Source organism: Haliotis asinina, chromosome 6, assembly GCF_037392515.1.
Source record: "Haliotis asinina isolate JCU_RB_2024 chromosome 6, JCU_Hal_asi_v2, whole genome shotgun sequence".
NCBI lineage: Eukaryota > Metazoa > Mollusca > Gastropoda > Lepetellida > Haliotidae > Haliotis > Haliotis asinina.
In genome coordinates, this window is record NC_090285.1 from 71,438,602 (window position 1) to 71,455,493 (window position 16,892).

Sequence of the window (16,892 nt, forward strand, 5' to 3'; positions counted from 1 at the left end):
TTCTTATTGTCTCTCTCTCTCATATGTTTTCTTTCTATCTCTCTGAAATGCAGATAGACTGAAACAGCTATCTCAAAATTTAAGAATTCTATGTCTGCTACTTGAAATATGTATAATGACAACTCGACGAAGCCCCAGATCTTCACGAGTCAGGCAGTTCTAACCACAGACGGGATGGTATTTGATATCACCGACCCTTATCTTGAAGAACCACACTTGTAGTGACGCCGTGGTGGACGTCGGGGGTGGACTGCCATTGCATCTTACTTGTATCACGGATGTAACTAAAAGATAAGGACTGTGTGTTGTGCTGTTACTGTTTGCAGCATACCTACAGCTCGCATACGTGGAGTTTCAGCGTGGCACACTAGTACGTAAACCATATCTACGCCGTGTTAATCAGATTCTATGAGCATTTGATAGTTTGGCAAAGATAGCTTGTTAGAGAGAGAAGTATTGTCCAGGTCACATGTTGTTACCACCGTAGGTGTCAGTGTCATCAGTATGCCAGGAGAAACGTTAACATGTGTACCTTTCCAGGTTACCACAGTTTTACATCTGTAGCATTGTCCTGAAGTGACGTGAAATCACTGGCTGGGAAACACGAGGCTGGACGTTTAACAGCAACTGATATTTACCCGCAATGGTAACCAGAGCCTATTATCGAGCGGCCTTTAGAGCTGTAACTTCGACAGTATCGATACAAATGTAACTCTTTCAAAGATTAGGTTCTTCCGTAGCAGCAGCAGCAGCATCACACCTCGTACCATACCACACGTCATAGGTATGTATATAGGTAATATATATAAAATACTTCTTTCTCTCTCCACAGTGCCGAGTCGACTTACATTCCTTATATATATATATAAGAAATGTGAGTCGGCTCGGAACTGTTTCGATCTGAGAAACGTTTCCATCACTTGGACCGTTGAGTAAGCTGTACTAATATCAGGGTAACGCTATTTTTCAGGGCATTATCATTTGCAGAAGCCCGAGGTCTTTCATTAACTGCCCGACGAAGGAGGGCAATTGAAAAGACCGAGGGCTTCTGCAAATGATAATGCCCTGAAAAAATAGCGTTACCCTTATTATAGCTAAAATGAATAGAATTTTTTATAAAAGAATAATAAAAACAGCGGCATCGGTTTAGAAGCATTTACTGCCAACAACAAAACGACGGAGGTCACTGACACACATTTTACAAATATAGTCACGTCATAGAACAACACAGATCACGTCACTATTGAAAGTGACGACATTCTACCTTGACCTTTGCTCATATTACCAGCCGCCATTGTTTTCAGTGATCAACAACGTTAGACTTCAAGTCGATATTTTCATTGCTGTATGTTGTCATTTATGGCACAATCGTTATGGATGGCACAAGCAGGAAAGTGCATAATGGCACAGGCACATGTGACGAATGTGAGCCAGATATATGGTCAATAATGAACCCAAGTTCATTCGAGCCGTAGGTGATTGAACTTCAACAGCTGAGCTACTTATGACGTCACCTAACAACGGGCTTGATAATGGCCCGTCGTCAAGCATTTTGCGGGCGTTATCAAGTTACAGTGGACCGCTCATTTCTGATAACGAGCGGTCGTTTTCATGATAAGTCTATCCATTTTAGCTATAAATATATTCAGTTGATCTCTGCTAAGTACTTTGCGTCTTCTGTTATTAGAAATCATTACAAAACCAAGCTGCCAACATCCGAACTCTTTTTATGCGCAAAGATTTTAACCAGTCAGACATTGAACAAAGCGTAGGAAATGTTGCTCCCTGTCTGAATCAACGCTTGTCGCAATTCAGTTGCTGATTCTGTACTTGACGTAAACGTCGATCCATTCTATCCCATTCTACTCTGCTGTCTCGGGAAACCTGTCACAATACGAGCGTCATGTGGACGGGCGTTATCTGGCCGAAGTGTCCTCTCTGTCCGTAAATCAACGGCCGCACACGCGGCCCAGTGACAATGACAAGTTCTGTCCAATCACGAAATGTGATGCTCCCCCATACCATAACGCTTCGCTACAAAACTGTCGAAGTTAAAAACCATCAGCATGCCGTTGACCTCACCGTCTATACACCTGAAATCTCGAGTCGTCAGTAAACAGAACACCATCCCAGTCTTGCTTCTTGTGCTGTAGATGCCCACTGCACCAGGCAAGACGTGCCTGTCGGTGACGTTGAAAGCAAAATACTGCATGCTGTTGAAGGCGGACGATGTGCTCCCTCAGTCGGTTCCGTACAGCCTTGGACCTGATTGGACTTAAAGTCAGGAATAGACCGATCCAGTCTGTCAATCAAAACTGGCGCGTTTTTGGCCAATCAGCAGTCCGGGTGCGTTTTGTCGATTTGTCAGACTGATTTCCGGGTTCAAATGATGCCTCTGAAGCGAAGTGCTTCTAATTATGCTTTTCACACAGGCTGTCTATTATATGTTGCTGCGATTTGATATGTACCTTCAAACAAAACAGACTGAGCTGGAACAAGAACTGCGATAGGCCTCACGATGAGTTAAATGTCGACACCATCCTTCACGAAACCTACGTCTGCTCGAAGGTGAGAATTTGCACGAATTTCCAAACTTTCGCACAGGTGCAAAATCATTACCAACTGGATGACAACAAACAGCAGTTTTAGACTTCGCTAAACCAATAAACACGGACAATTCTTGTAACTACAGTACTGATTTTGCTTAACGTTTTCAGTCAATACTGGGCATTGAGTTGGTAGACCATAAAGCTGACATGAGACAGGCGAAAAAGCCGTGACACAATGTAAACATATCTGACGGCAATCTGATTTCGGTTAGCAAAACATATTACATTAAGGAACAATGTGGTGGATATTATTGCCTTCTCTCGTAGATATTCTTAATTTGCTACACATTCAAGAATGTTTTCAAATTGAAAAGTCACAACCTGAAGGAATACTCTGCAGTACAGTATCTGTAATTTAGTGCAAAGTATTTGTGGAATAACAACAGTTTTTTATTCAAACGGACAGTGTCAGCAGATGCCTATCACGTAATATCCAAAATACCAAAATTATTCCAAACGAGTGTCGATAAAACCATGACCTAAATATTTCGGAATTTCATGAAAGACATGGGGCCTTGTTGAACTGAAATATCTTACTCTTTGTGGATCGAGACGAAAACTATGCGAGAAGAAGCTATTTCAACATCCAGAGATATTTGAAAAAACAAATGGTGCCCTGGTCACGCCCTGGTACGGCATTATTCGGTCTCAGTACATAATAATTTACACAATCCTCAGTTGACTATTCATCTTACTTGAATGAATATTGAAACATGTATTTAACACAAATTTGATGTAATATTTCTGTGAAATCATCACCTTTTGAAGAAGTGACAATGTTTGAAGACTGCGCCAAAGTAGTGCTTAGTAGGATGTTGGTTTGGGGACAAATTGTATTGATTGGTTAGATAACTGTGCACCCTCTGTATCACAGGTTTCCTTTTTCGGGAAGGTGGTTCTGTGTACAGGTGTAGACTGCATCTTGGATCTTTGTGGTATAAAGTCCAGAATTGTTGATGTTTGTAAATTAGGATTCCACAACAAAGTACACATAGAAAAATACATTGGAATGGATGATTAAACAAATTGTTATCCATATTTTCAGTCACTGTGTCATTTTAGGATCGTGTACAGAGTGTTTGATCAGAAACATTGTACTGAGAATTGCTGCAGATTAGGTGCTGAATATTCTGGGTATGTCTCAGTACATCCCTGGAAACATACTGTATACAGTAGTTTCAGTAATTTTGTATTCAGCAAAACAAAGGCAAGGTACAAAACAAAATGCAGAGATTTACAATAGAGGTTTCATATACAATACAAATGAGTCAAATCTACAGCTCACCGAAGTCTTGATGTGAGGATGAGAAACAGTTATGCAGAATGTAACACAGCGCGCGGTCAGGCAGCGGTTATGTAAATCAAGCGTTGACGGAGTCAGGAAGTTTTATTTATACTCAAGTAATCTGTGTGTACTTCCGTGTCGACAACACGGCAACTAGCCTTTATATATACATTCAGTCATCAGTTCCTGAAAGTTCGAGCACTCGCGACCATCACCATCAACGTGGAATTCTCTAAGCCATCCTCCCGCAAGTCAACAATTAATTAAGGGAGGCAACTCTAGAGCACTTCCTTAAAGCCTGCTGCCAAAATACTAAAATTAGTGAACATTAATGATACGAAATGTGACCCATAATAACTATCACTTAAAACACTAAAGGTTGTGACCCAATAATAACTATTACTTAATTAATAATACGATTTACAGAAAATACACTCTCGTAACAGAGTTGACAATCTATTAACAGATATCGAAACGATCTACAACGTGAAGACGTGTTCACGGGTTTTGTAAAATTACGATAGGAATTTAAGAGGAGCAACATAATTCAGTTACCCTTCCCCTGCTATAATCTTAGACGGACGTGAAATGTCAGATAGATTATTTGGTTCGAGAGAAAATACGCTTCCCACTCTCATGCAACAGCTGGCCGGGGCGATTTTTCATCGAGCATGTAACTCCATTTCACTCACCAATTACAATCTGTCAACTAAATTATATTAAAAATAAAATACGAAGACCTTTACTCTTTAAATATCACTCACGAACGACGAATGCCAAAGTACCACAAGCAGAATTCATCAACACCCTTCTCCACAACGAACGATTAGCCGGCGGTGACCCCAGTGTGATTAGTCAGTGGTTGCTGATTTTCTACAATGCATGGCAATGACGTACGTGCATTATAGGTTGAAACAGAACAGTCATCAACCAATGTTTAATCTTCAATATCAGGTATGTGAATTTCATGTGTCTAAATGCATGCAAGAAAGTGAGTAAGGTCATTTTACACACAATGGACGAGCCACGCGCGATACGTGAAATCAAAGTCCGTTGAAAGTGTATTATTTTAGACTTTATTCTATACAATAACATGTATATCTTATGCACAGATGCTTTTCTGTTTAATATATATCTATTATTTATTACCTTCTATCTTCAACCACGTGCACAATACAAATATCAACTACATGGTGCAGTGCGATGTATTTTACTACTGATAGGTTTTTGGGAGAGAAACCTACAGAAACGTGAAAGGAATAAACTACAATTTTTCAAAGTAAACATGTTTAATCTATTGAACAGATCTGCATAAATCTATGTACCCTGGATATACCTTGACAATACCTACCTGTGTTTCCTCAGAAAGCAAGAAGGCTTCACGGGGTATATATCAAACAACATACACATCACTGCACATATATGTATAACATTCGAGAGATCTACATAAATCTATGTACCCTAGATATACCTTACAAGAGATCCGTGACAATACCGACCTGTGTCGTTGGTTGTCGGGTGTGTGGTAGCAGATAGGATGGAGGGCGGGGGTGGACTTCCATTACATGCTACTTGTATTGCTGATGAACCTAAACAGAACAATGTGTTCCCTCAGAAAGTAAGAAGGCTTCATGGTGTATATATCAAACAACATACACATCACTGCACATATATGTATAACATTCGTTTTCTGATAATACCTCGAAATCTCGTCTAGTCAGTATTCAAGGTGTACCACACGGATACCATTACAATGTCTCTGTCTGAGAGTGGCGTGTTAATCAAAATGGCCAATAGAAAATTTACATATTGGAAAGGAAGTATTATTTAGTGTTATTTTAAACTATATTCTATGCGCTTATATCTTATGCATAGTAACATTTTTGCGTTAATGTATTTATGATTTATTACCTTCTATCTTGAACCACACAACGTCCTGTCTTTTTGCTGGTGACTATAAAAGATTTACATGTTGGGAATAAAGTCTTACCTTCCACTTTCAACCACATAATTTCCTTTTTCATTGTTAAAGTTGGGATTGCATCAAAGACTACCCTCAGACTGTCTGTGTTATTCATGACTAAACTGTTGTACCCCAACATCCCCGCTGTAAAAGACTCCCAAGTGGAAGTGTCTCCGGTCACAGTCAGATTGGCTCTCACACCCTCCACCGGCAGGAAGAAGTATTCAAGGACAGTCACGCTCATGTTATGACCAGTAACATCACATGAGCACGTGCCAGAAGATGCGATGTTCAGACGTGGATAATTGGGCGAGGCCAGATAGAGTCTGTTGATATTCTGTCTGGAGAGTTGTGTCACATTGTCGCAGACATCAATGGGGTTGTCTGGAAAACAACGTCTGCATTAATATGTTGTAGAAACATCAACCTTCCTGCTGCTGGAAACAGCCCAAGCTGCACGTTTTGTCATTTGTCTGTTATGTTTCTGACAGTCACTGTCCAAAATAAAAGGAATAATAGATAAATTGATGATGTAGTTCAAACATTGTTTGCGTGGAATTGACGAAAACCACAGAGAGTAGTTCAAAAAAAGTATGTGAAACAGCACCCTTCACTGTCTGGTGAAACTGCTAATAGAGAAACTGCAGACTACGGGACACGTGGACATCAGATCCTCTTATCAGTTTTATGAACTTGCACGTGTAAGATGAATGCTTAAATCTTTGTGGGGTGTTGATATTGTGCACCAAATGTCGTTTTCGTAGAGCATCCTGACCAAGGACTCCAAATACTGGTTTAACAATGTGGGAAATTATCCAGTTCTTTCTCTGAGAAAGTGTAACCCGCGATATCACATGTGTAACAGTTCTCACATACCGGATATACATTCATAGGATATGACGGCTTTGTACACAGTACTGCCGCAGATACAGTGACAAACACGTGTAGGTGACATCTAACGTTAGCGCTAAAGCATGCGGGGTGGTGTACATCATATTTTCAATTCATGTAATATCGGGACAGAGTACACTAAATACTGCTTCCACAGACGTGGGCAATCCTACCGATTATACATTCATAAGTTATGACAGTTTTGTAGTTTGTTGTATCTCCACAGATTGTGTCTATCCAGAACTTGTGCACCTCCATGTCACACCTAGTCACACCGTTACACTCTGTGTACAGACTGTCAGCCTGGGTCTCTTGGAGAAACACACAGCCGCCATAAGTTGGAGACTCACAACTTCCCGTCATGTTCTGGTACTGCACACTGACCACATGGATTATCTCCCTTGTCTCACATGTCAACTTCAGTGATTCCGAAGTAGAGTTGGTACACGTTTGCACAGTACGGAGGGTCTGACCTGAATGTAAACATAAATATCAATATGAAGGAGGAGAAATGTTTTGTGTGGACGGCATCTCAAGTATTAGTCTACCGTCATCGTTTGTTTTAGTCAGCATCGGCTGGTACAGTTGGTACAGGAAGTACAGGACGACCTACATGTAGACAGGTAGATGTTATTAACACGTCGAGAGAAAGGGATAATATGCCAGATAAGCAATTATTCAAGACAGTTGTTGAAGGACATTGAATGTGTACAGTTAATTACTCGTGAACTGCATCAGGTATCTGTGGGTAGCTTTCTATCTCGTCGAAGCATGCTGCTCATCAAAGTAAATGATAACCTAAACAAAAGGAGCAAAAGACTACTTTGTGATGTGTCACTTCAGCATAATATCGGCCTTATCCATACCACATTCCGGTCTTCATCGGCAAACAAACTATTATGAAAACCAACTTGACACAAAGTGATCAACACAAGAGATGGACGAGACAGGATCTAAAAATAACTTTAGACTAACGCTTAGAATGATACTAAGAGGTGAAGGTCTTTAGCTAAGTCTCACTGTGACATGGTATGCTGTAGGTGAAGTACTGTTCCCAGTCTCATACCCACACACTGATCCTTGTACAGGACAGACGGAACTCCAGTGACACAGGGAGGACAGACGGAACTTACCCAGTGACACAGGGTGGACAGACAGGGAACTCACCAAGTGACACAGGGAGGACAGACGATACAACTGCTAGACACATCCATGTCGACATGATCTCTGTTCCTGTTTGGAAGCCTAAAGAAGTAAGCGGCTTCTTCAGTGTAACCCGGAAGTGTTCACATTAGAAGGAGGAATTCAAGGAATGTTAAAGGAGCACTGGACTGGTTGTTTCTTTTGTTACTGCTTTTTTCCCCGTGAGTACCCGGATGATAGCCCAGAATTCGTGACTGGTTCGTGACCTCTGCTGCTGCATTACATATACTTATGTATACTTCATTACAAATGTATTAAGAAAACAAATGAAACACTTTGTTACGAGTATGTATTTCCTGTGTATTTTGTTATTAATTTGGTATTAATTCAGTATTAATTATTATTGGGTCACAATGTTTGGTGTTTTGGATAGTAAATATTGTGGGTCACATTTCGTTTTAATATCTGGTCAACACTTTTTGCATGCTGGCATTCCGGAATTTACCTGCTCCTAGATTTCAATGTTTCACTTCCGGAATACTGCTTCGAGACCATTCTACAGTGTTCACGATGTTGGTTTGTGCCCGAACTTTCGGGAAGTGACTTAGTTTATATAAATACGCTGGTTGCCGTGTGGAGGGGGACACTCTCACTGATATTCATACCTATCTGCTGGATTTACTTCTCTGCCACGCTTGAAATCCTGAATCCACATTATCTGCTGTCGCACCGATCGCTTTGTTTATATTTTGCCGTAGCTGTTCCCTCTCACATCAAGACTTTGGTGAGTTTGATACATTGTATTTTTGTCTCTCTTGAAATGTATTTGTAATCAGCATTGATATATATTGACTTGTGACTCTGTATATCTCGCTCTCTTGTTTTAACAATATATTATTTGAACGTAAACAACTTGTCTTTGTTCTGTTTTGCTGGTTTACAAGGGGATTTGTTAAAAAGTTTGTCACGGCGAATTCTCAACCGTAACAACTTTGAAAGTTAATCATCTGCCAGTGGTAGAAATGGTAAAAACCAATTAGGACGGAAAAATAACGAAGCATATGCACGTCTTTACATTTTGTCTCATAACCATAAATTAGTTTATTGTCATATGTGTATGATTTTGAAAATTAATAACAGAACGCGCGGTCTGATTATGCTTGTAGTAAATTTCTAACAAGACTGTAACATTTAAACATTGCATAGACTGCCAATGTGGATCCTGTTTCACACACGCCCTATGTGCGATTTAGTGTGTGTTTTCTGTCATATAGATTCTTTTGAAGGCTACAGCAAATAAATTAAAACAAAATGCAAACAATAATGAATTTAAAACAGACTAATGGTATAGCAACAATGTCAGATCACTACCTTGTTCAGGAATGTATCCATCAATATCCACATAAAAGAACGATATTCCATTCATCTGCAGCTGGTAAATAATCCTGCTCTATGTCGTGTGTCTTATAACAGTCTAATTTGCGAAAAGGTGACACATCGTTTCATGTCTTTCACATTGGTGAAAAAGTGATAAACCTCTCATTGGTCACCCAAGAGAGCACACCTGGCAACTAATTGTATGATGTCAGCCATTTTAAGTAATTTAGTTAACCAATAATGAGTGATCAATCAATCAATCAACGCAATGGTGATTAATTCTTTGAAGGGAGTATGTTGTTTTTACACTCCCACTTTATCACAGGGTGTAGTCAGTATAGATTAGTACATCTACACACACTCCCTTTTGACAAATCACCTGTAGAATATAAAAGTAATTAATCAATCCTTGTGTTATCGGTTAATCTTTGATCGATGTTTGTTTTTCTAACTCAGCTGATAAACCGTTACATGCACATATTACATAACATGTAATATATTTGCCACATCAGACCTTAATTAATAATTTTGAGTATTTACACCATATAGGAGAAATGCCAAATGGGAACCTTTGTCGAGTAATCTGACTGGTGTCACCACTAATGAAACCTGTTATAATATAAATTCATTAAATGATCATCAAGTGAATGGTGACAAATAACATGTGTAGGTTTATCCCATCAAACACGAGTTACAGCAAGGAAGATGTACTCTCTGTGTCGCATGCAGTCTAAGTAAACTCAGTCTCAGTGTATTTCGTTACACTCCATCACCGAGTCTAGCAAAACCTAGTAGAAGGTCGCGTCAGGTAACCTTTGAGCGACCAGAGACCGTCCAATCAAACGAGAGACTGGTCGTTAAATAGATTTAACCAATCAGACAACGGCTACTATTTAGGGATCGGAGGGACTTTCAAAATATTCAGGTCACTGACACAGATCTCTCCACACAAAAAAATCTGCATATAACACAATTATTTCACTTGCAGTTTATACGCTTTGGGGTTTCTGTTGACATGGTTACCATTAGCTAATATATCCGCAAGATGACATCCTTGAAAATTGAAAAAAACACCATTTTCAGTGACTGTTTACTCACTGTTGTCATGGTTGTACGTAAGCCGTGTGCACCACCCGGAAGCGAGCGTAAGCTAAATACCATTCGGAATCGTTCGGGTACAAACCTTTTCGAGATAAAAAGTTCAAAAGGTATGTGCGAATGTGCACTTTCGCGATTTGGTAAGCTGTGTTCTGATTGGTCAATCTCAAGGGTTACCTGACGCTACCTCCCATAAGGTTTTGTTAGACTCAGTGGTGGAGTGTAACGAAAAGTACTGAGTTAGATTGTCTCGCATGCAGACCGAAAACACTTATGGGCCGAAACTGTTTTGAGGATACCTACGCAACTTGTTGTTACATAAGGAATACATACAGGCATTTGCTTGTGTACTTGGGTAAATAGGTGTATTCAGGTTTTTTGCGTAAGAACATTTTCAGATTTCTCTACCTAAGGCAAAGTCCGTGTTTTTAGTTTACGAATTCAAATAAATCAACTGTGTGTTTTTATTATCATAGATAATAATCCAGGGTAGCTGCCATAGCTACCAAAATTTACGTATGTTTTTTGCTATGACAGCAGGACAAACCCTGAATATAAAGCTTTGCAGTCCTTCGGACTTACATAAAACAAATGGCTTGCTACGTGCCTGTAGACATCATATTTTCACATGACATGATAAATATCGAGGTAAAAAAGAAATTGGATCATGCTATTCATTCTACGCCATCCCGGCATCAGAAAAAAAACTACACTGCTGGGATAATTTGTTACAATCAGACAAGGAATACCATAGATATTTTTCAATGACGGCATGTGACGGACATCCTGTCTGTTTAGGGTGAAAAAATTCTGCAGATGTGGACAGGAGCCCAGTCCCTTTGTCCGTCACGGTCGAGGGAGCGGGTGCTGACCAATTTGCAGCTTGGTTTCGTAATTAGACCGTTGACGACCATTATTCGCGATGTGAACACCTGTTGCTTCTCCATCAGTCGCCCAAGCTCCAGCACCAGTAGACTACTTGATTGCTGTGTCCCATAAGTCGCCACTACCTGTCACATATTCTGATCATTTACAGAGAAAGGTTTATACTCCAAATTTAGGAGAGGCCTTGAATTAAATATAGGTGATTTCATGTGACTGAAGGGCATCATGTGTGATTCAAAATCTTATCAACCAGTCAACAAACATAATATTTTAATAGCACTGGATATTTCTATGTATTTCTGTGACAACACAAACTGTACAATGTGTTGGACACTGTACGATGTATTGGACATACTACTATAAAATGGCGACACCGACTCTACTCTCTTTGTCGGTCAGTCTCGGGTGAACAAATATATGCACTGGAAGGAGCCGCGGTATTGTTGAGTAAGGTCACAGCACAATAATTTCAAAACCAAAAGTGTTAAAGAGACATGTAAAGTATAAGGATTCACATTAAATTGTACAAGCTTACAATATATCTTTTTTAAACTGTCAAAGCCATGATGCATTGTCCCAATAGCAGTCAATCTATAGACACCCTTAAAAATTTTCTAGAGATAAACATGCTGCCAGAATTTACAACAGATCTTATAAGAAACCCGATAAAATGATTCAGCCTGATCTTGACATTTTACCATAAGGATACTGGTCCAGATACTGGATACTGATATCATGCACAGTCGGCGTCACACGGTGAGACTCGGGGCAACTAGGGCCATATTCAGGGCCATATTAGGGCGATGAGGAGCCATAAGGAGACATTCTACAGCCACATGGCTATGGAAGCGTATTAGGGCCACGGTGATTGTTTTTTCTCTTAGCTCCTACGTAGGACTTATTATCTCCTGTAGGAGATGCTCGATATATGTTAATATACATTAATCTGATATGGTCAACATAGTTCCCCAGACACAGAAACCATTTCCTTATTGACTGTTTCAATCACTGTTTTAGAGTTTACAGTCATGTGTTTCATGTACGTTTAGTGTCTACAGTTATGTGTTGTACCACTGGTGTCTACTGTCATATGTTTCATTTCTACTGTGTCTAGATCTACTGTTTCCTTCGCCATTAGACTCTTGTCTTCAAGTATACTACCCATCAAAAGTTTATGCTCTCTAGTGTAAATGTAGCCGCATACTTCAATCAATCATCTTCGTTGTAATCATGTATACACATATAACATATAGTGCTTGTGTACGTGTGTGCATCTGTGTCTGAGAGAGAATACCCATAACTGCAATTAGAGCAAGATCCACGTCACCCAAACGTAACACACACACACACACACACACACACACACACATGCACACACACACACACATGCACACAATAACACTGTGTAATAACTTAGCGTTAGTGTCATAAATTGACGTGCTTTTCTACTATCTAACGTCCTGCATAACCAAACATTTCTCAATTTAATAACCACACTTCACAATCCGAACCTTTAAAAGGATATATTTAGTACTACGTGGCAGACAGTATCTCCTACGTAGAACGTACTAAGTCATACATAGGAGATAGTATGTCCTACGTAGGAGATAGGGACATCAAAAAAAAATTCACCGTGGCCCTAATACGCTTGCGTAAAAGAGCGATATTGTGACAATTCATCCTGGACATTTGGAGTCAAACAGTTTGATTCTCGACGGATGTTAGCCCACACTGAAATTATTCTCGGCAGTATGATAAAGAGTGCTAATGCTGTGTATGCATTTTCTTGCTTGTGTGAGTAGCTAAAGGCGTAAGGCAGAATGCACAACCATGACAAAGAGGAATGGACTCGCTATTATATGTTATCACAATGATCTTGAAGGGCCAAAGTGGGTGCTGATCCCATGTTTCTCAGTCAGTACAGGAAATCTGGAGGATGATTTTCCAGGTAGTTTTCCTTCTTGCTGATTAATGAATAGCATACATGTCAGGATTTCTTTTAGAAAGAAGCAGAGTTGAGTGCCTGAAATTGGCTAGTGAGGCTGATCCATTGAAACAATTTGATGAGGTCTACGGAACGTTCTTTATGAATGAAACTTGTATCATCAAAGTTTATGAATGAAACTTGTATCATCAAAGTTTAGGAATGAAACTCGTATCATCAAAGTTTATGAATGAAACTTGTATCATCAAAGTTTATGAATGAAACTTGTATCATCAAAGTTTATGAATGAAACTTGTATCATCAAAGTGAGGTACCAAAGTCTTTTTGAAACCATGTACATTCACTGGCACATGAAAGTCCCATGACAGGTCATTTGGATGTAAAAAACTCTTGTGAGAAAGGTTTGGCACAAATCTTTTGGCCCAGTTTGAGACAAGATGTGGCTGAATTTTGCAAGACCTTTCATGCATGCCATATTGATGGAAAACCATATCAGAAAATCCCTGCCTCTACTTTTTTTGAGGAACCTTTCGGTAGTTATCATCGAATGTGTTAGTTTGGGAATCAGTATCGTCTCACTATCTTGTGTGCTTCTACCAGATTCCTAAAGCAGTTCCTCCTCCTAAGATTATTGGTCCTGTGATTGTCAAGGCTTTGACACCAGGCTTTAGTTAGCTCTCCAGATGTTGTTCAGTCTGTTTAGGTTTCTAAGTTTATGTATAAGGTGTCTGAACAAGTTATGTAGCAGTTTGGTATTGAGCAAGTTAAGTCTGGTGCTCATCACCTGTAGTCGCAGGGAGCTTGATTAATTTGGACATTAATCAAAGTTTGAAGAATATGATCAAGACTTAATGTTTTGAGACAGAAAGATTGGGATGAGGGAGTGCATTTGTTGTTGTTTGCTGTCAGTTCAGGAAAGTTTAGGTTTGAGTCCGTTTGAGCTTATATTTGGACGAATGAACAATGGTTTAATCACATTCCTGAGATTAATGCTTTGGACTATGTTTCTATATTTTCGAACAAAATTTCAAAAGCATGTGACTTGGCGAGAAAAAAAATGAAAGTTCTACAGCAAACATGAAAGAAACGTATGATCGAAAGTCAAAAGTAAAATAATTCATTCTTGGTGAAAACTTATTGTCTTACTGACCACTCCTGGTCACCCCCGGGAGCCTGACCATTGTAAGCAAAAGAGCTTGTGTCGTGTAAACATGTTTAAGAAATACCATGACAGAGCAGAAATCAAACAGATAAAGACATTACCACAGTAGACAATGGTGAACATGTTGACAGTATTGGTGATGGTGTTAACAATGTGAAGCTTGATGAACTTGGTGATGATGTTTCACCAACTTTACGAAATTCTGATGTGTAAACAAGCTCACCTTGTTGAAAAACTATCACATTTATCCCCTGAGCAGATTTGATCCATGAGTTGATTTCATGCCGTTATTTCCTGATGTGCCTGGCTGAACTGATGTTGTTTGCCATGATAAAGATAAAGGTGATGCTGTAAATCAACACCCACAAAGGGTGAATCCTGTGAAAAATGACGCTTTGCGGATCTAAGTGAAAAACATGATAGACAATGGCATCATTGAAAACAGTGACGGTGTGGAGTTCAACTTGTATTTTTGTGCCGAAGAGTGATGGAAGTGGTTGACGTTGCTGGACTGACATGAAAGTAGTTAATGCCCTCCCACATCCTGTCTTGGTGGTGTCGAAGCTTATCTGTATCATGCCATCACTTGTGCCATGGTCATCTGACCATCGGAAGAGAATTCGGACTTTCCTGAACAGACTGTCTAAAGCAAAATTGACTGTAAATCTTGCAAAGTGTCAATTTTAGTTGTATTTTAGGGCGTTTTGTAGGGAACGGCCAGATACACCCAGTTTACGCTATAATTGAAACAAATGGTACATTTTCCAGTACCTTAGTCTAATGGACAAACCCTGAGATTATTGGGTATGGCAGGCTGTTATAGACAGTTTCTCAAAATGTCTTACATTTGGTATCACCGCTAATCCACCTTTCTGTTCAAACGGTAAACTTCAAGTTGGATAGTAGTTGTAGGTGCTGGTGCTGTCCTAATTCAAGATGATTCATGTATTGATATCCAGTTTGTTATTTTTCTAAGACGTTTACCAAGCATCAAAGAGTTTATTCTAACATTGAAAAAGAGACATTTGGTATTTTGTCAGCTTTGCAGTATTTTGATATGTAATCAGGTTTCACTGCTTTTCCAAATGAAGTGTTTCACTGACCCCAGTGCCTTGAGTTTCTTCACAAATGGAAATCTTGTAATTAGACATATTGAAGGTAAAGACAACGTTTGTGTTAATAAACGTTCCAGGTTGTAAATGCATAGTGACTTGATGACGTGTGTTTGTATCTACATTATGTTATGGTAATTCTGAAAACGTGTTTCCCGTTTGTCATCTTCTGATGGTATCTCACTAAGGTTGTAACATAAGGTTTCTCGGGAGTTAGTTTATCGATTTTCGAACCTGCGGTGGGCGCCTGTGGTGTCGTCGGTGGAATACAGATGGATTCTAGATGTGGTGTTGTGGCATAGCTTTTGTTAGAATTCTGTAGAACTGTGTAATAGGTATATGCGGATTGGTTGCTAAGACCTATGTCGGGACGACTATGTATTTGCGCTTCCCTGCCTGCCAATATTGATGCCTCTAGACCAACCACTCAAGAGACCTCGTCCACATTGAACTTTCAACAGATGTCAGCTATCTTCAATCAGTACATCTGTCCACTGGAATTATAAAGACTTGGTGAGTTAGTATTTTAGATTTGTGGCCAACTTCTATTATATTTAGAATTCATTGTTGCCTTGTCTTTAATTCAATATATGTTTGAACATTACCGACTTGTTTGTGTTCTATTCTGCCGAGTTAAAGGGAATTCATAAGTATCTTTTTTTCGGTAATTTCTAAACCATACTAACTGACACTGACTCCTAACAACCTACTGGTTTGACAGTGAATCCATTAATGGTTACCTAACGTTGGAGATAAGAAAATGTAGGTTTCAGTCATTTGATTAAGCACATGCTACCACTCTTCCGTGGAAAATATGTATTCAAATCAATATTAACTGAACACATCAGATCTCACTATCAAAAAATATATTTGAATATCACTGAACTGGATCACTGAATTATACACAGGATCACTTCAAAGATTTCTTGAATGTCACAACCATGTCTTTCAACACATCTCGCTGCCGCAGGGTACACAAAACAAAGATGACCTGCTTCTAAATATTCCGCGTTACCACGTATGTACATATGTCCCCCGCCAGGCGGTCGTACGTCAACATGCCGTGTTACCGTGTATGTACATGTGTCCCCCGCCAGGCGGTCGTACGTCCACATGCCATGTTACCGTGTATGTACGTACATGTGTCCCCCGCCAGGCGGTCGTATGTCAACATGCCATGTTACCACGTATGTACTTGTGTCCCCCGCGAGGCGGTCGTACGTCCACATGCCGTGTTACCGTGTATGTACATGTGTCCCCCGCCAGGCAGTCGTACGTCAACATGCCGTGTTAGCACGTATGTACATGTGTCCCCCGCCAGGCGGTCGTACGTCAACATGCCGTGTTACCGTGTAGGTACATGCGGCCTCCGTCCAAGTGGTCCTATGTCAACATGCCGTGTTACCGTGTATGTACATGTGT

At 39.8% G+C, this 16,892-nt stretch overlaps 1 protein-coding gene across 1 annotated transcript in view; it reads right to left on the reverse strand.

Annotated features, from left to right (window-relative positions):
- Positions 1–8,111, reverse strand: part of LOC137287105 (uncharacterized) — a 54,306-nt gene extending 46,195 nt beyond the window's left edge. The window contains exons 1-4 of the mRNA XM_067819241.1: positions 7,916–8,111; positions 6,922–7,221; positions 5,885–6,241; positions 5,394–5,483 (exon numbers count right to left, since the gene is read on the reverse strand). Of these exons, the coding sequence (XP_067675342.1) occupies positions 5,394–5,483; positions 5,885–6,241; positions 6,922–7,221; positions 7,916–7,970 (802 nt within the window). The 5' untranslated portion in view covers positions 7,971–8,111. The remainder of the gene's footprint in view (positions 1–5,393; positions 5,484–5,884; positions 6,242–6,921; positions 7,222–7,915) is intronic.
- Positions 8,112–16,892: the final 8,781 nt, after the last annotated feature.